The sequence below is a fragment of the Falco peregrinus genome, chromosome 1, assembly GCF_023634155.1.
Source record: "Falco peregrinus isolate bFalPer1 chromosome 1, bFalPer1.pri, whole genome shotgun sequence".
Taxonomy (NCBI): Eukaryota; Metazoa; Chordata; class Aves; order Falconiformes; family Falconidae; genus Falco; species Falco peregrinus.
The window spans coordinates 46,921,636-46,949,302 of record NC_073721.1 but is presented as its reverse complement, the minus strand read 5'-3'; the positions used below and the strand labels follow the sequence as shown (position 1 = coordinate 46,949,302).

The window sequence follows — 27,667 nt, the reverse complement described above, 5'->3', positions numbered from 1 at the left end:
GAGATGAAAGTCCTGGAGAACGTTTTGGTCCCGTTCTGTCCCCTCATTAAAAAAGCCTCTGCATTACAGAGCCCGGGGTATAATTTGGGTATCTCCCACATCATCACAGTGGCTGAACGCACCAGCCGGTCCTCCCTGCTGTTCTACAGCTGGGGGAACTGAGGCACAGACAGGCTGGAGCTGAGCACACCCTGCACCCAGCCCTGGGCTGTCCTGGGATGTCTGCAGCACAATTGTGGTGTCCACACATGACTTCTGAACATGTGGTGGGGACATGGCTTCCAGGGGGACGCAGGGCTCCTGCTGCCTCAAGTGCTCTGAGTGAGGGGATCTTCCTGGGGGGAGCAGCTGGGTTTTGCTCAAAGCTAGATCTTCCCAAAAAGCCTGGGCATGCTTTGAACCTGCTGGGCGCTGAGAGCAAAGGAAGGACAAATTTGGGGAGCTCAGAAGGGGGAGTGCAAGGCTGGGTTTCCCCAAGGGTGAGCACTGGGGAAGCCCCGGGTGATTTGGGGTGCGATGCTGCCCGCCCAGGGCTGCAGCTGGAGACCCCCAGGGCCGCCCATAAGCAGGGCTGAGCTAAGCATCTTCGATGGTGCCCGGTGCTTTGGCGGTGAGTCAGCACCCACCCTCCGGGCTGCCGAAACCAGGAGGAGACGAGATTGTATCAGCCTGATGGGGGGGCTGGCGTGATCAAAGGGCCGGGAGAGGAGCTCAGGCTCCACACAATGGGGGGACACGATAGCTCTTATCTGCAAACCCCGCCGAGGTGCGAAGGGCCCGGCCCTGGGGGCAAGGGGGGTGGGTGGGTGCTGGGTGCTGCAGGGCTGGGTGCGGGCAGGCACAGCCGGGGCTCCCACCCAATCCTTCCTGGGGAAACCTCTGCTGGCAAACGCCGAAAAGCTAGAAAAGAAACTCTGGGGTTTGCTGCATGTGGGAAAACCCTTGGGAAGGTTTGAGGGTTACTCCAGCTGCAGGAGCAGGATGGCTACTCTCGCTATTCCCCGGGGAAGGTTTTGGGATGGGGGACCCACAGCATCCTCCCTCCCTGTCCCCCCATCCCACCCCGCTCCCATCAGGAGCACCCCAAGCCGAGGGCCGCACAGTGGGGAGCTGGCCCCACACCACACACTCGCATGGGTCTCAAACATGGTCGTTTAATAAAATCTCCTTTTAAAAGAACTACAGTCCATACAACAATGAGAGGTGCAGGGAGAAGGGCAGCAGCCCACGGGGAGGGGAGCAGGGTGCGGGGAAAGGATCGGTGCAGTGACGGCCCCTGCCAGTGACCCCACTGGGGATGGTTCCACACCATCACTGCTCATGGGCACAGCCCTGCCACTGCTGCCTGCCCTGCATGTGCCTGCCTGCACGTGCAACGGCTCCTGAGCGTGCAATGATGGCTCCTGTATGTGCAACAGCTCCCATGTATGCAAGAGGCCACCCCTGTGCAAGACACCACCTGTGCACAACACAACAGGTGACCCGTGGCCGTGACAGTCCACACCAGGGTCTGGACATGAAGCCACATCTGTGAAAAGCAACCCAAAACCTGTGCTGAGCCTTACGCTGGCGGGGTCACGGGCGACGCACCAGGGAGGCTTTGGGGGACAGCACCGGGCTCTGAGCAAGGACTTGTAAGTAGGGGCTGGTGAGCCCAGATGCAGATGTGGGCAGCGGAGGCGTGCAGGGGGTCTCTGAAGCCCAGGAGGTGCCTAGGATGGAACGGTGGAGAGTGCCTCTGCCGCAGAGGGATGCCTGGAGAGAGCACGGGACCAGGCTCCACAGGGATGCTGCAAAGGCATGGGCTCCATGGGGCAGAGAAGCAGCACAGCAAAGCCACTGTGCCTTGGCTACCCCTCCCAGCCTCCCAAGTCCACGCCAGTCTTGCTCCTTCCTCCCCCACAGCCACACGGGCTTAAAAACAACACCCTGAACCCTTTTTCTGAGCTTTCACCCATGGAGGCCTGGGGCAAGAGCCCAGCTGGTACCCAGGGCTTGCTGTGAGGAACTCCTCCGCCAGCCCAGCCCAGCACAGGGTCCCAGGCCACAGCGGCACTGGGACTGTCTGTGCCTCTGGGCCTCCAAGGACCAGCACCCCTAGAAGGGGATGGAGCCAGTGCAGAGCCTCTGCTCCTGGCCAGGCATGGCACAGGGTGGCATCTGAAGGTGCATCCCAGGGAGCAATGCCAGTGCCTGCCTGAGCCAGCTCCTGCTCCTGCCCTTGGCTCCTGGAGTGGGACTCTGCTGCCAGGGGCTGGCTGGGCTGGGGAGGAGGGAGCAGACCAGGCACCAGAGCCTTTATCAATGCCACCCCACTCCAGGGAGAGCCTCCATCCCTAGAAGAGGGGCTCTGGGCAGGCTGGCAGCCCTGACACCTTCCCCTGGAGACATGAGCATGCCTAGATGCCCCTGGCCCCTCTCCCGCTCTCTGACCCTCTCTCCAAGCCCTTTCCCAGCTGCTGTCACATCAGCCCAGCCACAGCCAGGGCAGCAGCCCCGTCCTCAAAGCCAAATGCAAAGAGACACCACTGTGCCCCCCAGTTTCTGTGCCAAGCAGTGGCAAACCCCCCCGTGGGGCTGGCGTGTCCCCGAGAGCAGTGAGCGAAGAGCAAGGCAGGGACGCAATCACAGCAGCAAAGAGGACAAGGACGCTGGAAACGGGGGGCGATCCCCCCCTCCCAATAGCTGTTAGTGGGTGTTTATTGGGCAGGCGTCGAACAGTCTGGCAGAGTGGGGTCTGCGCCCCTTTGCCTGGCTGCAGGTGCCCCTCCGGCGCGGCTGCCCCACCAGGCTTCGGCGTTGGGCATACAGTCTGTAGCGAGCTCGGGCAGAGGAGAGGAGGGGTGTTACTGGTGCGTCTTGGGGTTGGAGGGGTGTAAGGAGGAGTCATCAAACAGCGGGTTCCTCACTTCCATTTCTCCAGTCTGCGGCGGCAGAGGGAGTGGGATTGGGGGGAAGGAAAAGGCAGGAAGTCAGAAAGCAGATGGGGGTTGAGCCACCCCGTCCCAAGGGGTCTGAACCCCAGCCCAGCAGGGAGGATGGAGAATGGGGGGGCACCTCATAGGCTGGCTTGGGGTGACACACACCGGGACCCTGCCATCACCCCTAGAAGGGTCCTGCCTCCCTGCCAGGAGCAGCCAGGGATGTTGGGATGGGGCGATGATGTGTAAAATCCATGGTCCCGGCTGAGATGGGACCCCCCCAGCCTGGCTGGGGACCCCAGGATGGGACCCCCAGCCTGGCTGGCAGGAATGGGGTTCCTCGGCCCGACTGCATGCCTGCCATCAAGTGCCCTTTAATGGGCCTGTAAAGACCTAATGATGACCCTTAATCTGGGCCCTGATGGCTGGGCTCCGCAGCCATTATCATGTGAAAGACTCCTTTTGGGTCTCTTTGTGCTCTTTGTACCCAGGGCTGTTAGGAGCTGCCCTTCCCTGGGGTCCCCTGCCAGCCAGGAAAGTCCCCCCTGGCTTTGAGGGCTAACAGGTCCCTGGTCCAGGTGCTGGGGAGGCACTAGGATGAGCCTCCTGGTCCCAGTGCCCAGGAGCGAGAGGTGACCATGTTCCTGGCACCACAGGGATGGCCGGCTGGGTCTGCCAAAGGCTGCTCTGGTTCTCTGCTCCTGTGGCCATGGGGAAACATTCCCAGGGAAAAGCCCTGCGCCAGGGCACCCATGCCAGGGCACCCGCTCCTGCCCACTGCAGAGCTCCAGCGGGACCTGGCCGGGGCACATGGGACAGAGGGGTTTGATGAAGGGCATATTGAAAAGCCTCCTCGTGAGGAACTGCACATCCCAGGCGTGTGTTAGATCCCATCCTGCATGCACAGGTTCCCACCAGCCACCCTGCACCCACCGTACCGGAGCCAGCCCGGGGCACTCGTACACAGTAAAGTCTCCATCCTCATTCTCCTCGTCGGACGACGCCGAGTCCGGCAGCTTGGGCTCCTCTTTATGCCTGGGGGGAGAGGATGCAGAGAGGGGGTGAAGTCCAAGGGCATGATTAATGGCACCCCAGTTAAAGGCAGGGCATGGACCAGCGACCGGGTCTGCTTACTTCTCCATGGAGAGCATCTGCTGCTTTTGGTGCTGGTAGTGGTACATCTGGGCGCTCTGAGCCAGCGTCTTGTCCCCAGGCTGTGGAGAAAGCAAGGACAGCGGTGGAGGCTGGGCTCCAGAAATCCTCCAGCCTGGACGGAGGGTGTCCCCCACCATGTTGGAAGCCCCTGAAGCAAAGCACACACATGGCCCGAGCACCAAACACCCCACAAGGAGAGACATGGCTGCCTTACCGAGATCTTGTCGTAGGGCAGGGGGCTAGCTGCTCGCTGTGCTGAGTAGTCTGCTTTCTGTGCCAGCCTGACCTCCTTCTGCAGTCTGCCAGGGAGGAGAGTGGTCATCAGGAGCCACTGGAGTAGACGGCTCCAGACAGGAGCCAGCGACCCGCCAGGAGCTCAGTCCTCCCACCCACATTCCTGTTCCCTGTGATGGCGCCCACGATGGGCTGGCACCCCCTGGCAGAGCCACCTCCATCCCACGGGGCCTGGGCATGAGGCAGCAACGTGCCGGAGGTGACAGCACTCAGCACCACTAGCGATGTCCAAACCAGGTGCCACCTGCTCCCAGGAGCCTGTGTCTGGCACAGAGGTGTCCCACCGCTGTCCTCTAGCCACGACCACCAGAGGCCACACTTGCAGGGGGACTGGCAAGGGCAGCTATTGCCTCTCCTCCAACACCCATCGCCCCCCCAAGGAACAAGGTCCCCCAGGCATAGGGACAGTGAGGGACTAGCTGGCACCAGCAGTCCCCGGCTTACATGCACCAGCAGATTGCAGCCACAATCAGCGCTGAGACCCCAGCCACTGTGCACACCACGATCAGCCCTGCAGAGGTGGAATGGGACACAAAGGGACAGTGGGTGAGCCTGGCAGCATGGTGCCACCAGCCCATGCTTCCTTGGAGAGGACAGCAAACCCCTTCCCACGAGCCGCCTGTCCCCAGGGTCTCACCGAGCACCACATCGTCATTTGAAGGGATGGGGGATGCCTCCACCGGGTACTTCTGGACCGTGGCGGTGGTGGAGGTGAGGAGGGTGGCAGCTGCCTTGCTGCTGGTGGGACCCCGCTGCAGAAGTCCCTCTCTCAGCCCGCTGGCCATGTGCTGTCTGCTGCCAGCAGGGACCACGGTGGCTGCAGGAGAAGGCAGAGCAACACTCGGATAGCTCCAGAGGGCAAACCAGCCTGGGGTGCAGAGTGTGGCTGCTGCAGGGTCCCCGGCACTGCCACAGAGAGCAGTGGGAGCAGGGAGCAGGCACTTACTCCTGGACTTGCCATCCTGCTGTGGGTGGGGGCGAGAAGCCTCTTGCCTGGCCAGTACATCCACCAGAAAATCGATTTCTTTCTCCAAGCTGGAAACAGACGTCCACCCTGCACCAGGAGAAAGCGGGAGTGAGATGCGTACCCCAGGATGTGGCCACGTGCCCAGCCCCAGGGCTGGAGCCAGCATCCTCCCAGGAAGGGGCTCATATCCCACCATGAGCAAACGCAAGTGGTTTGGAGCCCAAGACTACTCAGATGGCAGCCCTCCAGCATACTGGCGGTCCCAAAGCCAAGACCTGGGATCTGCATGAGAGTTTGCCACTTTTGGGATGCTTCCTACCCCACAGATGTTGGAGGCTGCTGGAGCAACAGCAGCTGCAGCCACCCCCATGCCAGAGCCAGCAGGTCCTGCAGAGCCCTGCGGGAGCAGGCAGGCTGCCAGCACCCGCTGCTCAGGACCTGCCCCACGTCCCTGCACCAGGGGCCACACAATGGCCCTGGGTGAGGAGGGACATGAGCTAGACTAGGAGAGACACCCCACACCTGCCCCACTGCTGTGGGGTGTGAGGGGCAGCTCTGGCAGGGCAACCCGCAGACCCACCGTGGGCAGCAGGACCATTTCAAGAGTGGGCAGGGGACACCTGAACACCGGTTTTCACCCCAAATTGTCCTGTATAGCCCAGGGGGCTGCAAGCAACCCAAGAACAGGACTCATCTGGGGCTGTTCAGGAGCTGGTGGGAACCCTTGCTCCAGCCGAGGGGCCAGTTTCTGCCCAGCGCCTGGCAGGATGCGGCCCCTTTGGGGGGGAGGTCAGGATGTCCCATGCAGTGAGGACCATCATGTAACAGGAGCTGCCTGGGCATTTTGTGGGTGACTGCTCCAGCCCATGCCCTAGCACGGTGCATGCGGGGGACGTGGAGCACTGGCAGGACCCCCACCCTGGTCTGGGAGTGCCCACCCACGGGGTGACAGCATGGAGTAGGAGCAGAGCTGCTGTCCTCAGGCTCGCGGAGCAGAGTCAAGCTCTGAGCTCACCACTCTGCTTTTAACAGGATTAAACTCAACTTCAAAGGCAGGAGACATCCCCATCCCTGCTCCCTCTGCCCGGTGCTGGTGCTGCCCTATTCAGGCTGTCTCCAGCGGGGAGCCCTGGAGACTTAAATCAAAACATACAAAGGCGAGGTGGTACTGGCAGCTTGGTTCCCAGATAATTCAAGGTTATAACAATTACAGCTCCTCTGGAATCTGTCCTCGCTCCCAGTGTTTGGAAATAAACCCCAATTCCCTCTGGAGCTGGGCACAAAGGCTGCTCAGCTGCCCCATGACTCAGAGCCACACAGCCAAAAACCAGTTTAAAAGGGGGACACTCTTGCTTTAAACAAGTGCTGAAAGAGCCACTGTCCCAATGTCCCCTGTGTCCCCTGGCTCCCTGAACCATGCCCCAGCCTCCCATCCTTGGCAGGAGCTGGAGCACCCCCCGAGCCCCAGGCTTCCCCAGCTCTTTGCACCGTTATTTCCACCCCCAAAGTGATTTGCAAAGCAGCGCCATGGCCACACGGTGCCAGGTTTGGGGCTGTGCCACCCATGCCATGCCTGACGGGTGAGTGCCACCGTGCCAAGGTGCCAGCACAGAGCCAGGCTCTCCCAATGGGCAGGGGAGCTGGAATGGGACCATGTGACAGCCCTGTGCCCTGTGGGGCAGCCTGGCTTTAGCTCCCCACTGCACACAGTAGAAGGCTTGTCCCCATTCTCATGGGACCTAGGGGACAGATCTGCCTAAGGGAACCCGGCTGCACTGGCACTGCCACCAACGGGGCGCATGGCCCAGCCCTGGCCTGACACCCCTTGGCCTTGGGCAAATGCAGCAGCAACAGCCAGCACTTCAGGAGGATGAATGTGATGTGGCTGGAAACGGGAAAAAAAAACTTGGAAAAGCAGCAAAAGCAGCTCCCAGGTCACTCTGAGCCTCCCGCTGACAGCGGCACAAGGAAAACCGAGGCTGCTGTGCTGTTTGTGGTCTCCAGCATTGCTGGCAGCGCCTGGGCTGTGCCCCTCACCTGCATGAACCAGCTTTATCACCAAGTTCCCTTCCAGCAGCTAAACCCCCCCACACCTGTTTTGTTTGGCAGCTGAGACTTCCCCCAGTGATGCCACATCTGCCACCCTGCAACATTTGTGGTGTAGAACCATCCTGGCACCGATGGCTGGTGCCTGCCGGGCACCGTGGGAGGGTGAAATGCTGGCCCAGGGCTGCTCCGCAGGGAACAGAGGGCTGGGGCTGGCGCCCAGTGTCTGCCTGGCTGCACCAGGCTCTGGCTACAAGAGGAGCAGAGATGGAGGGCTCCCAGAGGTCTCCCCAGCCCTGCTGCAAGGAGTTGGGCATGCTGGGCAGGCACTGGGTGCATGCAGGGTATGCACAGGGCATGCACAGGGCACAGAGGGTGCACAGAGTGTATGCACAGGGTACGTGCAGGGCGTGTACAGGGCACAGACGGTGCATGCAGGGCGTGCACAGGGCACGGAGGGTGCATGCAGGGTATGCACACATGCACAGGGGTTATGCAGGGTGTGCACAGGTCATGGAGCATGCATGCAGGGTATGCACAGGGCATGCACAGGGGGTATGCATGGTATGCACAGGGCATGCACAGGGGGTATGCAGGGTATGCACAGGGGGTATGCAGGGTATGCACAGGGTGCATGCAGGGTGGGCACAGGGTGCATGCAGGGTGGGCACAGGGGGTATGCAGGGTATGCACAGGGTGCATGCAGGGTGGGCACAGGGCACAGAGGGTGCATGCAGGGTATGCACAGGGGGTATGCAGGGTATGCACAGGGTGCATGCAGGGTATGCACAGGGGGTATGCAGGGTATGCACAGGGTGCATGCAGGGGGTGCACAGGGGGTATGCAGGGGGTGCACAGGGGGTATGCAGGGGGTGCACAGGGTGCATGCAGGGTGGGCACAGGGCACAGAGGGTGCATGCAGGGTATGCACAGGGGGTATGCAGGGGGTGCACAGGGGGTATGCAGGGGGTGCACAGGGTGCATGCAGGGGGTGCACAAGGCACAGAGGGTGCATGCAGGGGGTGCACAGGGGGTATGCAGGGGGTGCACAGAGCATGCAGAGCGCACACAGCGCTTGCACAGGGCACGGGTGCCCTCTCATGGTAGATCCCATCACTTGCCTGCAGCAGGGAGGGCACGGCCAGGCTGGCACACAGCGTCCCAGCCTCGCCACTCTCCCTACCCAACCCTTCCCAGGGGCTTTCCCCTTGCCAAGGTCTTCAGGGCTCAACCCTGGGACGCACTCAGGGGTCTCGTCAGTTATCCGGACGGGTTTGGGGAAAGCAGGGAGCAAGAAGGGACATGTGTGGCTTCTGCCCTGGGTGGAGGAAACTTGATGTTGACAGTCTCCACAGGAGGGCACAAAATTCCTACAAATCCACTTATTTCTAGAGGCCTGCCCCAGGATAGCTGATGCCCTCCTGGCTGCTGGCAGCACAGCAAGTGGGGAAGGGGGAACCCCCAGGTCTGTCAGCCGGGACCCCCTTTTCCCCCTCTTCCCAAAGCACCTCCCGCAGCCCAGCGGGGCTCAGCCCTGGCTCTGTGCTGGTGGGGTCAAGTGGGAGCAGGGATGGGACACACCAGCTCCAACCACATCATGCAAATCCATCACGGCACATTCAAACAGTAAGCAGCACCGTGGTGCTGGCAGTGTTCTGGGAGCTCTGACCCCTTTGCAGGCAGCACCAGCAAGCTGAAGCGGCTGCAGGATACACCGTGTCACGAGGTCCCATGCATCCTTTCTCACCTTTGTCATGGTGCTGTGCTGAGTACGCTGAGACACCCATGCACGCCATCACCAACGGCAGGAACACGCCACTCACACGCATTGCCCTCCTGAGACCCCAAAATGCTGCTTTTCACCCCAAAAAGCTGCTATCGGTGCCTGCCTGCACGCACAGGTATGCTGAAGGAGAGGAGCCCCGGCTCTTGCCCAAGCTCCTGCCAGGAGCTGCAACCAATCACTGGGATGGCGTGGCAGCAGCAGCTGGGATCCCAGGATCAATCGGCGTCACCAGCAGTCGCAAGCGGCTCGAGGATGCCTAACCCTTTAAAGGGGCTGCCCACGCAGCTGCGTGGGCAGCCCCTTTAAAGGGTTAGGCATCCTCGAGCCATGGCAGCCCCTCCTGTTTGCATTGCATCACCCCAAAATGCAGCTATTGCAGCCTCTCTGCATCCTCACAGGCTTGCCTGGTGGCACTGGGCGGCTGGGTGCTGTTGCCAGACCAAGGTACAGGCAGGGTGTAAAAGCACCCATGGAAAAAGTTGGTGCCTTCCTGCCAAAAGGAGATGGGCATCCTCAGGATGTGACCGTTCCCCTGCATGCTAAAACAGAGGATTTGGGAGGGGATCTCCCTTTTTTCCCCCTGTACCCACATTTTTGCTGCCAAAAGCTGGTGGCATTGCTTGAGACAACAGGACAGGGCTGGGAGAGACCCTGGGATGGTCTCCATCCTACCAGCATCCTCTTGGAGGATGCTACTGTGGTCCTGTATTTCTCTGAGAAAGCTGGGAGAGGACACTACTACAGTCCCAGAGAAGCCAGCAGAGGATGCTGCCACAGCCCCACATCTCTCTGCTGAAGCTGGGCAAGGATGCTACTGTGGCCACATCTCCCTGCTGAAGCCAGCACAGAGTGAGGTTGCTATGGAGATGCCAGCGCATGTGCAGCCCTTCCAAGAGGGGAATTTGCTCCTAAGACTGCACATTAAAAAATAAACCACAAATAACTGTTAAAGCCATTTAGTACCCATGGATGCGGAGCCTGTGGGAGGGCGCATCTGCCCCTTGGACCCCTGCTCGCTGCCAGACGCCAAGCCTTGACCCCATCCCTGTGCCATCCCCTCTCTTTTCCCCCACAGCCATTGCTCCCATTTCAGCACAGCCTGGCCCCTCTGCCCGAGTGCCAAAGGCCTGAGCAGAGTCAGGGCCCTGCTTTGGGGATCTCCCCCTCTGATTTAAGGGGTGATCCTCCTGCCGGGAGGCTAGTGGCACAAAGGACATGATGGGCTCTGCTGTTCCCCCATGTGCCCGCCTGCTGCAAACCATGGGCTGAGCCACAGGCAAAGGGCAGCTCTGGCTGCACCCCAGCGGGACCCCAAACATGCCCAAGACACAGGAACCAGAACAGAAAGCAACCCTCCCAAAAACCCAGAGGACTCCCCCATGCACCGCAGCAGCAGGGGGGAGAGCCTTGTGCAGGGTGACACAGGTGACCATGGGCTGCTGCTCCCCAGGGATGCTCTGCCTGTCTCTCTGCCCACTGCCAGAGTGCAGCCACCCAGACTGCCACAGCCCCACAGGTCCCCTGGGAAAGGAGCAGGGGAGTAACACCCGGCACAGCCCTCGGTGCCCTCATGCACAGCCAGGCGGGGCTCCTACCTGGTGCTACTGACTCCAACCCTTCCAGTATTAATGCTGGGCATCACCAGAGGGTGAGATGACAGCCCCCAACTGCAGCCCACCATCTCAAACCAATGGGAACCAGGTATTGAAATCCCAAAGACGCATAGGTCAGCCCCAGGCACATTTTTGCCTTGGCCCTGGGGTCCACACAAGTTGCAGCTCCATGCACTGAAAGCTGTTACCCTGCTCCTGCAAAGCCTGAGGCTCTGCCACATCCCCTGCTCCGAAAAGCCCCTGCCCCAGAGCAGCCAGGCAGACCCCAGAGTGCCCTGGCAGCCACCCAGATCCCCCCCCATCCCTGGGCTCCTGGGCACCCTTGGGTGCTGGCAGGGCCCGGTGGCACATGTAGTCGCTGACACAGCTGCAGGAGGATGCACAGGGAGTGGTGTTGGACCCATGTGCTCTCCACCAGCCCCCAAAACACCCCACAACTGCAGCCAGCCAGGGCTTGGGGTGAGAGGGAGCACTGCTGCTGTCCCCGCAGGGATACAGCTGCCACGGAGAGGAGAAGCCACAGGATGGGGAGCAGGGGCGCTGCTGGGGTGAGGGGCTGCCCCGAGGCATGGGAACCTCCTGGAGTTGTACAGGTGCACAGGGCAGGTTTGCAGGCAGGGCAGGGCAAGGGGTTGCAGAAGGGAGCACTGCAGGGTGGGTGCACCTACGCTGCTTCTGGACGCATCGCCCGTGGTCGTCCTCCTGGAAGGTGGGCAGGCAGGGGCCGCAGGCACCCGACCCCGGTGGGCAGAACTCCCGGCGCTGTAGGACACAGTCCAGGCTCCGGGGACACGAGGCTGCTGTGGGGATGGGAGAAAACAGGTCAGAAGGAAGAGAGGGGTCAAATGTGCCCCCGGGTTTGTCTGTGGCCAACTGGTGTGGGACCCAGCTGCCCCAGGCAGCTCCTGCCGCAATTAACAGGTACGGATGTGCTTCACCAGAGCTGCCCCTTGGCTCCCCTTTGCCTTTGCAAAACCATTACTGACCGCAATCAAGTACGGGCTCTAATGACCCGGGAGCTAGACTTAATGATCTTTATGGATCCCTTCCAACCCAAGATATTCTATGATTTTGTGACCTGCGCAAGGCAGTTTGCTGCCTGCAGAGAAGAGCAGGCAGTGCCCATCCTCCCGCATGGGACTCCGAGCCCCAGGGTACCACTGTCCCCTTGGACACCCCAAGCCCTGGGGTGCTCCAGGACACCCTGAGTCCCACAGAGCTGGCAGCGACAAGAGTCTCCAGCCCCTGCTGGTACCACACAGGCAGTGGCTGAGCAGGCTGCCAGCTGAAATCCAACCAACAATGCTCGCGTGGTAGCTATCAAACAAACAAAAAAACCCAAACCAAGCCCCCCTCAAAGCTTCAGTACAGCTGTAACAAGTCATCACAGGCAGCAGCAGCTTCAGTTTCCATCCCTTTGACATTGCAACAGGGAAAACTGGTGGGACCCAGCCCGCCCCCAGCAACGCACCATGGTCCAAAACTCTCTTGCAGCCTTATGGGGCATCTTGTTTCCATGTCAGACCTGGGGATTTCTCCACTACCTGGGGACAGGCAGAAGCCCCCCCATGCTCTCACCCCATCTGGACCCAAGACACCATGGCAGTGCTGCCATGGCCAGGAACAGCTCCAGTTCTTTACCCCAGCCTGGCTCAAGCCAGTGGGACCTCCTGGGAGAACACAAAGTCTCCAGGTCCTACATAAAGTCTTCAGGTCCTAAGCAAAGCTGAGTCCTGGGAGCAGGTGATGGTGGCAAACCACATGCAGAGATGAGAGGAACCGTGACCAGCTGGGGCAGCAACATGTAAGGCCAGCACACAGGTCTCACCTGCGGCACGGGGCTGCAGGGACACTCCAGGGTCCCAGCTCTCAGCGACAGCAGCAGAAACCACTGCCAGGGATGGTGACACTGCTGGCACCGCTGTGGCACAAGCACGGACATCCCTCGCTGGCGAGCCGGTGGCAGTGCAGAGCCGGGTACCACTCGCTCAGTGCGCCTGTGTCCTGGGCTGGGCACAGCTGGATGGGGGGGGCACAGCTGGATGGGGGTGCAGCACACAGCTGTCCTAGCCCTGCTCTTCACCAGCACAGCCATGCCGGTATTTTTTTCTGCAGGCAGCAGCAGGCAGGGAAGCACCTCCACGGGGCTGTCACCGGGAACAGGGCCAGGCCTGGCCGCCCCGACCTGGCGATGAGTCATGGCAGGAGCCGGCTCCCAGCACCATCCCACGCTCCCGGAGCCGTCCCCGTCAGCCCTTGCCTGCCCACGACACCACCACTGGCAAAGCGCCCGCTGTCTGCCTGTCTCTGTGCCCTGGGGAATGGCAACACCGGGGGCAGCTCTGGCACAACACCAAACACCCCACGAGAAAGGGCACCCCAACTTCAGTGGCTTTCCCGAGCATCCCCATCCCTGCAGCACGCTGGGGGCGAAGTGGGCAGCCACTGCAGGGCCCAGGCATGGCACGGCGGAGAGTCCAGGCACAGGATGGAGCCACCAGGACAGAAAGCTCCAGGATGACCGCAGCAGCTCTGCTCCCCAGCGAGGGTGCACGTGCTGAGGGGGATGCTGCCCCAAAGCAACAAGCGTGGGATGCCAAGTGGGATGCCACCCCAAAGCAACACATGCAGGATGCTGAGCGGGATGCCACCCCCAACAAATCCCCCTCTGCATGGCCCTATTTCTCCATTAAACCGCTCACCAGCAGGTGCAACCTACCAATAGCCCCTAGACCCTTTGGCACTGCACCCCATGGGGCACTGCATGCATCACCCTGTGGCAGACAGTGCCAAAGAAGGGCAGAGCTGCCTTGCTGCAGTGGTTTCTCTTGCAGGCAGGGTTTTCTGGCAGCTCTGATTACAGCAGCAATTAGTGTTGGCTGAACCCCATGCCCGGTACAGCAGCCTGGATGGGATTTGCTCGGGATGGGGAGCAGAGACCACCACGCCTGCAGGAGCTGGGTTTGCTCCCTGGAGATGATCCGGGGCTCAGCCAGGCGGCTGGGGGAGAACTAATGCTTAATGGGAAAATAATCAGGCATTTAAACACAGAAATTGGACTCAGTTGCCTGCTTTGCCTGCCCTGGGCTCGCTCTCAAGGCTACTTTGTCTAAAAAAAAAAATAATCACAAAACAACCAAAACACATGGCTGCTCCGGGGCAGGAGGCTTTGGCACTTCGAAGCCCCAGGGGTGGGGACATGCCACATCCCCACAGGGCTCCTCACCTGTGCCACAGACCCCTGGGAACACATCCCCCTCAAAACGGGTGCTGCCAAAAGCTGCTCACTGGTGGGAGGAAGCCACCCCAGTGTGGGTCACCTGGCATTTGGGCCACCCAGCACCAGCAGAACCTGGCAGGACCCTCAGAGCCCCCTCGGGGCAGTAGGAGGGGTGATGGGGACAGCCCTGAGCCAGAGCCCAGCAACTGGTTAAATAAGCCCCAGCCTGGAATACATAAAAGGTTCTTATCTCTGTTTGAGGAACGAGCTGTGCTAGCCCAGCTGTCACAGGCTAGGATTAGGAATGAGACAGGCCGGCACTGATCTCATTAAGCTCCCCGTGTGTAATCAATTGGTGGTTAGCGAGCAGATATCACCGTGTAGGCACCCTGCAGGGGCTTTGCTACTCTCCCAGCCCAGCAGCTGCTCCCTGGCTGTGCTGGTGGGAGTGGGCACCTCTGTGCTACACCAGGTACTGCGCACCATGTGTGCCAGGACCCAGGAGCATCTCTCCTAACAACGGAAGCAGACCCCAACTGCTGCCATGCTGGGGGGCTATCTGCCACCCCTCCCAGCCCTGCACACCCACATGTGCCCAGGGTGGCCAGTGCCACCCTGGCCCAGTGCTCCAGCAGGCAGGTGGCAGGGTCTAGCTCCTGTTTCAGGCTATACCTGACCCCTCCCCAGCCCTGGCTGTGGGTTCCCCCCTCCCATGCACCCACCCCAAGGTGGGTGCTGGTGTTGGCACAGCATGGAGGTCCTCTTTCCACCCTGGCAGCGGCTGTGGCACAGCCATGCTGCCCACCTGTACCAGTGCCAGCTTGCAGGCTGCAGCCCCTGCATCTTGCCCCTGCTCCTGTGGGGCTGCTGTAGAGCCTGGGAGAATTTGGGATTGCCCCCCAACCGTGCCCCCTGCTTGGCACTGGTGTAGCCCAGCATGGCTTGCTCTGCTGGGGTGGGAGGGATGGCCTGGCCATGGGTGGGAGAGAGAAGAGGGACCTGGGCTGGTCCTAGGGGACAGAGACACAGCAGGGCAGTGAAAACCAGCTGTAAGGCAAAGCCAGAAGAATATGCAATAACATATGGGATGCTGCTGCCCAGATGTGCTGGGGGGGCTCTGGAGGAGGGGAATGTTTCATCCAACTGCTGTCACCACAGCTGCCACGGTGCAAACCTCGTGCGCAGGTGGGCAGCGAGGCCAGCCCAGCACAACCTCAGGTAGCCCACTGAAGTGGGCTTTGGGCTGGGGCAAGCTGCTGGCGCTGGAGGAGGCAGGGTGGCTCCCCCCAGGCAGGAGCTGAGCCCAAGGCCAGTGGGCGAGCAGGACAGTGCAGCTGGCACATGAGGACAAAGAGCAGGTGAGCACAAGCTGGGGATGCGTGTGAGCGGGAACAGCCCTGGGCACAGGAGGAAATGCTGGCGTGTGAGCTCGAAGGTGTGTGCATGCCCCCCAGGTGGGTTATGCTGGTGGGGAAGCTCAGCTGTCACAACACCCCCAGCCCCAAGGACCCACCCTGGGGACAGCCGTGCTGGGCACCAGCAATGGGTCTTGAGGCAGCCCAATGCCTGCAATGGGGGGTGCCCGCTGTGCCCCCCTCAATGCCGTAGGGTCCAGCAGTGTCTTGCCATGGCCAGGCAGGGCACAGAGCTGCTGGTAGTCACAGCCCTGGGTGAAGCAGTTTTTCAACACTCGTGCCAAAACTTACAGGTGAAAAGGAAACAAAAATACAATCAGGGAGGATGTCCGGGTGCCTGGGAGGGCAGGAACTGCCCGGCTGTGTCACTGCCGCAGATAGAGAGATAAAAGTTAACGTAAGAGGATAATTAATTAGCACTGAGCGCTGGTCCGAGCGCTTACGCTCTGTGCACCGGCAGTGCCAACACCCAGCCTCCTGGCTGACGGGGCCCCAGTGCCAGCGGCGTGACCTGGCAAAGCCCATCGGGCATCACCGCAGCGAACAGGCACAGACCCCACAGGAGCAGCCTGCCTGGGGCCATGGGGGTCTGCAGGAGCGAGACACAGCCCTTGGTGGGGGCCGGCCACTGAGCCAGGGCATGGGACCACACCAGGCACAGGGGAATATCGGGGTGCTGGGGAACAGGGGTGCAGGTCTCTGCTGCCACGTTGAGCCTTCCCACGCTGGCACACGTCCGCAGCTGAGGGATGACTAGGGCCAAGGGCATGGCAGATTGCCGGCAGCGGCGGCAGCCTGGGCCCCACAGCGGTGCTGTGCCTGCCAGCTACGCTCCAAGGTCACTGCTCCTCCTCCTCCAGCCAGGTGATGTGGGACCTGCTGTGGGACCCGCCTGCAGCCTGCCTGCCCTCCCAGCACTTCTGTGAGCTGGTACCCTCCGGGGCTCTCCTCCCGACTCTGCAAATTGCTCCTGGCTCCGGAGGGCTGGAGCTGGCCCCGGGTGGGCAGGCTGGCAGCCAGCCGAGCTGCCCCACACCACAGCCCAGCCTCTGAGGTCTCACTTCTCTCAGCCCCACAGCTTCCCTGGGGCAGTGGTCCTGTCCAGCAGTAGCAGGGGGGGCTAAGACCCCCGAACACCCCAGCTCCACTCCCCCTATGCCCAGGGACACAGCCCTGGGGGTGAGCTGGGAGGCCACTGCCTCGACTGCCAGTGGCCACAGTAACACAGCAAAAGCTGGGATGGATGCTTGGGGTCACCCGGGCAGGTGCCCCAGTTGCTGGCACTGCTCCCTGGCATATGCTGACCGCGGGAGACACACACTGTCTGTGGGACAGAGCCATGGCAGCAGCCCCCAGCCCTGCCAGGCTCCGCGACCCAGCTGCATCCCCCTGCCCAGCTGCTTCTTGCACCTGAAGGCAGGTGGAAGGGAGCTGGGCTTCAGGCACAGCCACACGCCTAGAAGCAATGCCCCCTCACCGGGCACAGCTGCTGGCACCACGGCCTTGGCCAGCGTGGCTCTGCCACCACGCCGGCAGCCCCCGTGGGAGCCCTGCCGCTGCCTGCAGCCGCTAACGTCACCGCCGTGCTCCTGCCCCCAAAAATGCAGCAGCAGCAGACGGAGACCCCTCCCGCACGCAGAGGTGGCAGAGCAGGGCTCTCCGCAAACACCCACCCTGGCAGACTGGGCGCAGGAGGACACTGGCCACGACACGCTGCTCCTGGGGACGGAGGATGCGACACAGCCACACAGCCCGGCCACCCCTGCCACCCCCTCCTGCGGCAGCACCGGCGCGTGCTGGCCCACTGGAGAGCACTTTGCAGCTGAAAGTGCTTGTTTGCTTTTTTGCTTCAGCAGCTTTGTTCAGGCAAAGGCCACGTGCCACCAGGCTTCCCGTCCCTCCGGCCACTGGGGCTCACATTCTGGCTTCCAGCTTTTCTGGTGCAGCCAGGCAGGCGCCAAGGTCTGACCCAGCTGATAATGCACGCCAGCAGAGATGGTCCCCAGCATGGGTTATATCATGGCCAGGGGACAGTGCCAGCAGCCTGCACTGCAGGCTGGGGGACAGACGTACCCCCACAGGGACCCCTTGGCAGTGTCCCCCCTGCCCGCACAACAAACACCCCAGCTGCGCCACGCTCCCACCGAGGGGACCATCCTGCTGGCAACATCCCCAACCAGGAATGACAGAAGATGCCACCATGGGTAGGCACCCAGGTGAAATACCACTGCCAGCTGCTTTCGAGCCACCAGCCCTGGCAGGTGCTGTGGGCAGGGCTGCCCACGCAGGAGCCCGGGTGTACAGGCAGCACAGGCAGCGCGATGTGCAGCCAGTGCCACAAAGAGACAAAGCGAGTGCAGGGCAGACAGGGGCTCATGGAAGCAGCAAGGCTGCATGGCAGAGGAGACGACGTCCAGGCTGAGGGCAGCCGCCTGCCGCAGCCCTGAGACCATCATGATGGGTTCCCAGAGCCTTGTCCCCCTCCAGGTTCAATGCCAAGGGGGAAAACAGGGCCAGGAGGGGCTGAGTCAGGCTTCCCCAGAAGTGGGGGGATGCCAAACCTTTGGCAACCTCAAATACCTCACCTCCTCAACTGCCAGCATTACCCCAGAGCCCATCCCTGCTCTGGAGCAGATAGATCCCATCTACAAGCACTGCAACATCTCAAGTTGCTCCTGCGATCCTGGGCTGGGGAAAGGGGGAGCACCAGGCAGCCTCCTCCAGCCAGGCTGAGGGAGTGGGATTTTGTGTCATTGCTACTCAAACTCCTTAACTGGCCAGAAAAATCCCTGCTCCCTGCTATGGCAACCTGTGTGGCACACCAGGGGAAGAGGAGCTGGACTGATGGGAGCAGTGGGAAGGGGAGATGGCACCTGGATGGATAGAAACAGCTCTGGCAAACCACAGCTCCAGACCCTAGCAGGGACTGGGCAAAGCCAGGAAGCAGCAGAGGATGCAGTGAGCTGAGTGAGAGCCCCCCTGGTCCCCCAGCCAGCCACCCCTGGGTGCTGCTGCCCCCAGCCCCGGCTCACTGTCCCCTTCCAACTACTCAGGGCTGTGCCCCATGCAGGGGGATGACACACTGCATCCCCGGCCATGCCGGCGTGACACCACAGTGCCAGGGACGTCTCCAGCCACGAGTGCTTTGCTTCAGATATTCAGGAAGAGAAGAAATAATTAAAAGGAAAAAAAAACCAAACCACCAAAAACACAAAACCCAGGAAAACCAGTTGCCATGTGCCATCTCCCTGGGGCTGCCCACCCAATCCTGCTGCTGGCTCTGCATCGCTGGCCCCGGCTCAGCTGGGTGTGCACCCACCCACACCAGGGAACCTAGGCTGTCCCCAATGCCACCCCATGCCAAAAAGCACCTGCCTGTTTTTCTCAGCTCGAACCACCCACTTTTGGTCTTGTTTATCAGGTTTTGCTCAAGCAAATACCAATGGGCTTCATATCTGCCCAGAGCCCGCTGGGGCTGGGGCAGAGGCAGAGACTGGGATTTTTTTAATTCCTTTTAACTGGCTGGGCTCCAAGGTTTGGCACCACCAGACAGGCAAAACAGTTGGTGGTCAGGGCCACGGTGCAGAGCGCGGCTACAAGTATGTTAGCGAGGCTGGCCCCACATGGGCACCGTGGGCTAACGCTGGGTGTATACAGCACAGTGGCTCTACCAGCGAGGGGGACCCTCCCTGCATCCCTGCGGTGCTCTGGGCCATCCCAGTGGGCAGTGCCGCACGGTGCCAGACCCCTGCTGTGCCGGCATCACAGAGGATGGACAGCCCTAGCACTGCTGTCGCTGTTGTTCCCACACCAAGGGTGGGCTGTGCCCGGCAGCGCAGGGGGTTTTACAGCTCTGCTCTGAGCATGGACCCACCCAAAGCCCTGAGCAGCTTCAAGGGAAGTGCTCAGGTCCAGCTCTGTCCTGGCACTGACCAGGTACCGACTGGTCAGCAGAGCAGCACCCACCTCTGTCTGCCCAGGCACCCACTGCCCGGTGAGCCACAGCAGAGCAGAGCCATGGCTGTCGGCGAGCTCTCCCGCAGAGACACTGCTGCTGGAGGGGAGGTGGGAGAGGACAGCCTCCCAGCCACACACCCAAGGAGCTGCCAGGCCAAGGACTGGCACGGCTGTGCCAGCAAGCTCAGCCATCTGTGAGCAGCTGCATGCTCCCAGTGCTGGGCTGGAAAGAAAATCCCGAAGCGGCAGCTCCCCAGCAAAGCATCACTGCGCCCACCAGGGCCAGATGCTCTCCGGCAAAGCCAAAGCCCTCCCACATCTTGCTGCGTCCTACGCCACTGGAGACATTTTGCAGCCTTTGGTGGAGATGCACCAGCATGATTTTGCTGATTAAACACCCTCGGGCAGCTTGGAGGCGGCAGCAGCAGCACACACAGATTCGCTCAGGGTGGGCAGTCTGTTCATCCTGCCCCCACCACCCACCCTGTGCCTGGTACCAGCCTCAGCGCTCCCACCAGCCCATCGCCCTGAAACGGGGCTTGGGGACACAGCCACTTATCAGCAGGTGCCGGGGGCTATAGGGGCCAACCTTTATGGCTTTCCAACAGCTCGTGAGTGGGCACCCCTGGGTGGGCAGCTCGTGTCCCAGCGACGCTCAAGGTGAGAGGTAGGCAGAAAAGCAGGGGCTGCATCACCCCACCCCACTTGGGTGGCACCCATGGCTGTACCCATGCTGACTCAGCCACCACTTGCAATAAAAATCTGTGGGACATCGCGTCCCACTGGGGCAGAGAGCCCATAAACTGAGCCCAGAAAACGGGGAACCCATGGGATGCACAGCTACATCCTGGGGCTCCTGGAAAAGGGCTACGGACAGTGCCGAAACAGCTGGACCTGAAGATTTCTTTTGGGTTGTATCCCCCATAGGAGGGGTCCGGCTCAGGGAAATCCTCTCCTTTCCAGCCAGGAAGCCAAGAATTACACCCACAGGATGGGTCACATTACTGGCAGCTTACTGGGGCTGCCCTCTCTCCTGGCTTAGTGGGTGGCTGGGAAATAATCCATGACAGATGTGAGACAATGAGCTCCCCAGGGCAGAGCTGCTTCTCTCACACGTGAGAGGTGCCCACTCCCCAGGAGCACTCCTCTGCAGAACCCCAGCCAGCCCCGGGCAGCACCCATGGGTGCTACAAGTGCAGAGAGAGAGAGCGGTGCCCTCCCCACTTTTTGTCCTCTGCCTCTATCACCATCTCCTTTCTATAGGAAGGGAACAGGGGCCAGGAACCCGGGGGGACCCTCGTGCTGCGACAAGCCAGGGCCCCTGCCAGCACGCCCCTGACATGTCACCTCTCGTGTCACCCACCTGAAGTGATGGGTTTGCCCACCAATGAGCAAGCCTCCCTTCCGCAAAGGCTTTGCCCCCCACAATCCATGCAGCAGAGACCCCAGCAATACGCCACAGTGCACTGGTTAGGATGGGCAGTTGTCAGCCCATGGGGCTCTGGTGCTCCAGGACGGGAAAAGGCAGGACCAGAACCTGCTCCAGCTGCGTTTCCTTCCTCCAATTCAAAGCACACTCCAGGCACTTAGCGGCCACTTTCTTCCCGTTGCAATTATCGTTAGCTCATGAAGCAGCTAATTATAGGCCTGCTGCCACCATTTGGTGCTCTGGTCACCCCGGTGGCAGCAGCAGTCGGTAAAGCCCAGACATGGGAGGGAGCTGCCCCCGCACTGGCAGCAGTGTTGGGGCCATGCCCTGGGGTCTGGGGGGCAGCAGTCCCAGGGGAGCCACTGCCCTCATCGGGGATCAGACCCAGAGCCCCCCATGGGGACGAAGCATTTGGGCACCATGTTTATGGAATCCATGCAGGGATGGGACTGATGGCAGCTCCTGTCCCCAGCGCCTGGGGACCCAGCACCTCCCACCTGGGAAGATGCCACCCTGTCACCCCTACAGTCCTGGCACCCCCATCACACCTCCTGTCCTCAGCACTCCCCATCAACCTTTCTGTTCCCAGTGTCCCCACCATGCTATCTCCCCTCCTGTCCCCAGCACAGTGTCCACCCCATGACCCCTCCTGTCCCCATTGTCCCTGCCACACTGTCACCCCTCCTACACCTGGCACCTCTGCTATCCCTGGCACCCCTCCTATCCCAACATCCCCATCACCCCTCTATCCCCCAGCACCATCAACCTCCCCATCCCCAGTGCCCCATCACACCGTCACCCCTCCTGTCCCCAGCGCCCCTCTGTAAGCGTGCAGCAGAGCTAAGCCGATTACCTCCCTTAATACCCCCGTGGCCCAGAAGAGCCATTTCAGGCAAACGTCCCAGACTCATATTCCCTTTCGCGTTGTGGGAAGGACCCAGATGCCCTGGGAATTGGGGGGTCCCTGGGGCGCGGGGTGGCTCTGTGGGACAGGGTCCTGCTCCAGACCCTTGGGACTGCCTGCGGATTCCAAACCTGCGCCTGGAGCTGCCAGGGAAATTGCAGATCCAAAAGGCCTGACCTCGCACAGCGTAACCACAGCACCTCCCAGGCTCTGGGACCATGGTCTCCCCACCTCGAGCTCCAGCTCTCCCCGCACCGGCACCCACAGGGCACAGCTGGGGCGCACACGTCTGTGGGTCCCCAGCAAGCTGCAGTGAAAGGAGAGGAGGGACTTCACCACATCTCTTCATAAACTCTTCCTTGATGATGATGGTGTTGGGAACCGGGATCATGGACATCAGGAGCCTCTTCCCATCTGTTCCCCCTTCCCAGACCTGCAGCTGGAGCCCTGCTCGGGTCCCTGGTGCAGGTACCGACCCATGGAGCCCCGTGGGATGCCCATGCACCACATCCCCACCTCCCACACACCTCGCCTACCCACCAGGGCTCATTTCTTGTGGTGGGAGCCAGCCGAGTAAGCGTACTTCCAGAGAACATGGGGGGAATGCTATCTCCAAGTATAAAATCGTGCAGAAAATTAAACTCGGGAACAACATGCAGCTCCCAGGGGAGCAGCACCCCGGTTGCCATTCGGCAAACACTTGGTGGGCGTCGGTGTGGCACAGGACACCCCGACGTACAGCTGCAGGGGGGATTGAAGGGATGGGGTGGCTGCACGCTGCTGAGCAGGACCATTGCCTACTGCTGCCACTGCTACCAGGGGCACTCAGACAACCTTCGCTGTGTCTCAAGAAAAAGCTGGAGCTAGAAATAGCTGCTTTCTGCAAACCAACCTGCGCAGTGCTGGGGGGCTTGGGGACCACCCTCTGCTCACCTGCTGGGCAGACCCCTGGGAAGCTTGGCAGGGCAGCCAGTCCCTTGCAAGTGCCATGGGCACAGCACCAGGCACCACTGCAATGCTCACAAGAGGGGCTTGGAGCTGCTCCGGCCTCAGCATTCAGGATGATGGTCCCCGGGGACAGCCTGCTGCGTGCCCTGACCCCGCCGTGGCTCCCTCCTCAGTGCAGTGATTACAAAGCGGGCAAATTAAAAGCCAAGAGATGGACAATCCCACTGCAGGATGAGCTGAGGACTTTCTAGGAGGTGGCTCCTGCCTTGCCATGCCCAGCTTTGGACCTTGAGAAGTCCCTGTGCAACCACAGAGCTGGGGCAGCCGGTATCAGCACCGGCATCTGTGCCCCCAACCTGCATCCCTGAGAAGCAGCACGAGGAAGAAAGGCAGAGAGATGCTGGGAGTTCACATGTGGCCAAATAGGTCACTTGGACTAGAAAGGACCACTTGGTTTTTGCTGAACAGCTTCTCTGGATGTTTCTGATGTAAAGTGCTGGCTGCAGCAGAGAAGCCGGGGTTTTCAGGTTTATTAAAAAAAACGTTCTTGCCTGTCATCCCATTTGGAAAATCTTTTTTTTAATTCATAATAATAATAATAATAGATGAAATCTGGCAACCAAATTACTCAAGAAGGGGTGAGAAGTCCGACTCTCGCTAACGCTCCAGGAAATGCAGCCAGAAAACGAGGCAAGGCAGTGTTTCTGCCCAAAGGCGGTGTGCTGGATAGAGGCACGTGGGTAAAAAACACAACTAAGGAGCCCCAACCAAAACTAAACCACAGCTGTAATACTGCCAAAGCCAGCGGCTGTCCTTCCTCCAGCTCGGATCAGGCCCCTGGCAAGACAAGGATGCCACGTGCCACTGCGCCCTGGGAGATGGTATCTAATTCATGGCTTGTGGCACCAGCTGATGAAGGTGAGGAGCAGACGCCAGCCCCCGCTTGCAGAAGCTTTGCTGAAGCCGCAGAGGCAGGAGGACATGAGGAAGATGGTCCAGGACCTTCTCCCCCAGCTGTCTCCTTGCCAAGAGCCAGCTATACTGGTACGCCACAGAGCAGGAGCTGCCCTGGCCCTGCCACCTCCACCTTGAAGCTGTCCCCAGAGAAAGCCCAGCTCTACCCCATCCATACAGGAAGGGAAATTATAAAATAGGAAGAAACAGCCAATGTTTCCTCTGCCCTGCCATACTTAGGGAGGAAGGTTGTGGGGATGGGACGGTGACTCATTTCCCTGCGCAGCATCCCAGGGATGCTCCTCCAAGTACCCTGGCCATGCCAGCCATCCCCAGGAGAAACCAGCCCAGAGCTCCCTACTGCCACAGGCTGCACAAACCCGACCTCCCAGCGACGCGATGTTGCGGTCGACATTTCCAGGTGGTACGACCATGGCATCATTGTGCAGTGCAAAGAAACCATCCCAGCTTTTGCCTGGGCGAAAAAGTTTGAGCTGAAAATCCCAACCCGGCTTATGCCAAGAGCGTGCGATGACCCAGCTGCTGCAGCAGGCTGCTGCCAGCGAGTGAGACCCCTCATGTTTGCCTCAGCTCCGGCAGCCCCCCCGAGCTGGGAAGAGAGGGGAATGGAAGGGGAAACTGCTACAACCCCCCTGCAACAGCCCACCAGGTACAGCCACCTTGAGCAGCTCCTCGAGGGGTCCCTCCCCAGCAGCACTGCCAGGCCAGTTTATCCCGCCCCAACCCCTGAAATTCAGAGGCAGCAGAGATTATGCCGGATCGCTGGTGGCCACATCGGAGCCGCCCAGATCTCCTTCCTCCCATCGCAGCCTGCGTCACCAGCACCCCTGGCTGGGCCACCCTGGCCTCAACATGCATGGAGAGCGCAGGAGTATCCCCACCTCCACTTCCAGCCCCCCCAGCATGGAAAGACCCAGATGTTTTGAACCGCTGGGAGATTTAAAAAAAAATAAATATTGCACCTTCTCGCCCTGCCTTAGAGCAGGCAGGAGCACGGCAAGGCCGCACCGTAGCCGGCTGATGGCAGGCTGCCTGCCCGGCATCCACCTCGCTGGTGAGCCAGAGCAGGGAGAACAATATCAGATCCGCAAACAATGCTGCGGCCAGCGAGCTGGAAAGCACCTGCCCAGAGACACACCGTCCCTCTGGCAGGGCCACCGCACTGTCCCACTGGTGCGGGCAGAACCGGGCAGTCCACCCCCCTGCCTCATTTCCCTGCAGGCAGCAAAGCTGGGGGGTGGCTGGGGGTTTCGGAGGGGGGGTGGTTATGCCTGTTGTAGCATACTGTGCACTCCGGCAGCAGGCACAGAGCGAGGGGGCTCAGCGCACATCCAGTGCCAAACCCACCAGGAGGCGAAATGCACTAACCTATCCCCCAAAACTTAGGAAAAAAAAAAAAAAGAAACGCATCAAAACCAAACCCTAAACCCCGAAAACAACCCTTAAGAAAAGAGAAAGAAGGCCGAAGGCGGTGCTGCTGGGTGGCAAATGAAAGCCACGCATTTTTTCTGCCCCAGGAGAGAGGAGAAATGCCTCCATCACGGACTCAGCCCCACGTCACGGACCCAGCCCCACCGTGACCCAGCCCCACCGCGCGATGCTGCTGCTCCCCAGGGGAGCAATGCCGGGCAGGTGAGCAAACAGGGCGCTGCTGGCCTGGCACTGGCACAGCCACCCGGCAGCTCCCAACGATGGATCAGCCACCACAGCAGCTTTTATTTTTTTTATTTCGTTTGTTTTGGTGCTTTTGTTTTTAATTCCCCCCCTGTAAAGGTGCTTGATGAGGGCCACACCGGAGGGCCGCTCCCACCAGGCCAGCTGTGCTCTCCCCCCGCTCCAGGATCGGGCCCCGTCTCTGGGGGTGCCCTGTGGCACCCCACATCGCTGCCGGGGCGCTGCCCGCAGCCGCAGGCGGGAGGGCGATGGTGCGGCGCTGCCCGCCCCCGGGAGCGCTGCGGGGCCTGCCTGGGGTGGGAGACACCCCGTGCGGCTGCGGGGATGGGGGAGGCCCACGGGCCATTTCCCACCTGGCTGTCAGGCTGTGGGGATGCGTGGTCCACACCGCCCGGGAGAAGGATGCTGCGCGGCCCCTACCCACGGCAGCTCCCCGGAGCCCCGCGGAGGCTGGGGGAGATGGGGGGGGACGACACACACGCCAGGCGACGTGTGGTGAAGGGACCCGCCGCCCCCTCCCGGGCGCTGGCAGCCTGGGCACCCCCGGATGCTGAGCCCTCGCGGGGGTGGGTGCAACCGCACCGGGTTCGCCGTGGGAGGGGCCACACGGGTCCCCCGGGAAGGGACCACGAGCATCCGCGGTGCTCCGCGGGGGAGGGGGAACCACCGACACGAGGGGGCACGGCGGGGGGCCACACAGGGACTCACCGGCACGGGCGAGGCGCAGGCGGCTGGCCCCGAGGGCGGCGAGCAGCAGCAGCAGCGCTCCGCGGCGGGCGGCAGCTCCCCGGGCCGCCACCATCCTCCCCCGGCGCGGGCGGGCCTGGGGGCCGCGGCGGCTGCGGGCGGCGGCGGCGGGAGCGCGGGGCGGGGCCCACCGGGCCGGCCCCGCCCCGCCCCGGGCCCCGCCCCGGGCCCCGCCCCCGCCAAGCCCCGCCCCTCCTGCAGCACCGCGGCTGGGACGCCGGAGCTTTCATCCCCGCCGCCGCGGTCCCCCCGGCGCCTCAGCACCCCCACCCGTGCGCACCCCCCTGGGCTTGGGGCGGGGGGGGACCCCTCTGAGGGCCACGTCTGATGGCCACGTCCCTGATGTGATGGCCACGTCCCTGCTGATGGCCACATTGCGGGGCGGCGGGGGCGGGTAGCGCTGGGATGTGGGGTCCCTTTGTAAGCAGTAAGGCCATCAAGCGAGGCCAACTACATCAGGCTCATCCTGCCCCCCCCCCCCCCCCCCCCCCCCAATCACGAGTGTTTTCCTAAAGGGGACAGCCGCTCTGAGCGGCCATGAGCTTGGCAGCATCCCTATGTGTGGAGTCCCCTCTAGGTGCCAGGTGGGACAAGTGACATCAAATCCCAAAACCAGGGATGCCCCGTGGACACCCCAGTGGTGCCGACAGCCACGTCTGGCAGGGATCCCCGGTCATCATCCCTGGCATCCCTGTGCGCCGCAGGGATGCTGGGGGCTGCACGAGGGGGGTGCTGAAGGCAGACAGCATTGCAAAATCCAGCCATCCGATCACCAGCCCCAAGCTTCGGACACAGACCTGTGACCTTGGCACAAGCACGGTGACATGGTGCGCGATGGTACCTGCTGTCCGGGATCCCACTGGCTGACATGTGCTGCCTTTTCAGTCCCCAATCCTCAGCAGCGGAATTCCCGCGGCCGGTGCCCTGCCACCAGGCTGGGCTCTGCCCCAGCCGATGCTGCTCGCAGTGGGAGCCCCGTTAGAGCGTCGGCAGTGCCCTGGCAGGCTGTCAGCCTGCTCCGTGGCTTTCCAAGGTTTGCCAAGAGCAAGCAGCCGGGGGTGCAGCGTGTCGGGGACACCGGGCTGGGCTTTGGCAGAGCTGCCACCTGCCTGCAGGTCTCACTGCCACCAAGACTGGCAGGAAGGTGCAGGCAGAGGTGGGTGACAGCGTGGCATGGGGCCAGCCATGGGGACAATGCTCTTTGCAGCCCTGTTATCTGCCTCCAGCAGAATAGATATCTCTCAGAATTGTCTTTCTTCCTTAATTTCCTTGGCCTTTCACTCCTGCCAGCTGTCCACGATTTTACTTCCAAAGGAAAGACCCTGAATTTCCTTAGCTCTCTAATTTGCTGGAGCTCTGTACTCATAAATTACTTCTCAATTTTAAAGTGCACCTCTGGGACCAGAAAGTGCACCAGGCAATGATGTTGGGATAACTGGGGCAAGTGCCTGTGCCGGGGCCACTAACCACTTCTTTAAGCTGCTGCTTTTTGCCTTGCAGGAAGATGGGTTTAGAGGGTTACTGGGATGGATACTGGGCCAAACCAAAGGGTTACTGGGACAAACTGGTCCTGTTTATGCTGATACAAATCCCTAATAAACTCAGAGATTTTTATA

At 61.3% G+C, this 27,667-nt stretch overlaps 1 protein-coding gene across 2 annotated transcripts; it reads right to left on the bottom strand.

The window, feature by feature from the left end:
- Positions 1–1,134: 1,134 nt before the first annotated feature.
- NPDC1 (neural proliferation, differentiation and control 1) lies at positions 1,135–26,182 on the bottom strand. 2 transcript variants are annotated; one of them, XM_055793377.1, is made up of 9 exons: positions 26,013–26,182; positions 11,451–11,582; positions 5,317–5,424; positions 5,008–5,187; positions 4,815–4,881; positions 4,291–4,375; positions 4,056–4,135; positions 3,885–3,956; positions 1,135–2,924 (listed from the first exon to the last, which is right to left on the bottom strand). In XM_055793377.1, the coding sequence occupies exons 1-9, from the start codon at positions 26,104–26,106 to the stop codon at positions 2,906–2,908; spliced, it is 837 nt and encodes a 278-aa protein (XP_055649352.1). In that variant the 5' UTR covers positions 26,107–26,182; the 3' UTR covers positions 1,135–2,905. The 2 variants fall into 2 exon arrangements, with proteins under 2 accessions (XP_055649352.1, XP_027634042.2); XM_027778241.2 differs by having other exon boundaries at positions 3,860–3,956; positions 26,013–26,180.
- Between the last annotated feature and the right edge of the window lie 1,485 nt (positions 26,183–27,667).

Coding starts and splice junctions, on each gene's coding strand:
- NPDC1 (XM_027778241.2), bottom strand. CDS start 26,106: ATGGTGGCGGCCCGGGGAGCTGCCGCCCGCCGCGGAGCGCTGCTGCTG. Junction 5,188..5,316: donor GCAGGATGGCAAGTCCAGGA/GTAAGTGCCTGC, acceptor CTTCTCCTGCAG/CCACCGTGGTCCCTGCTGGC. Junction 2,925..3,859: donor AGTGCCCCGGGCTGGCTCCG/GTACGGTGGGTG, acceptor CTGCCGCCGCAG/ACTGGAGAAATGGAAGTGAG.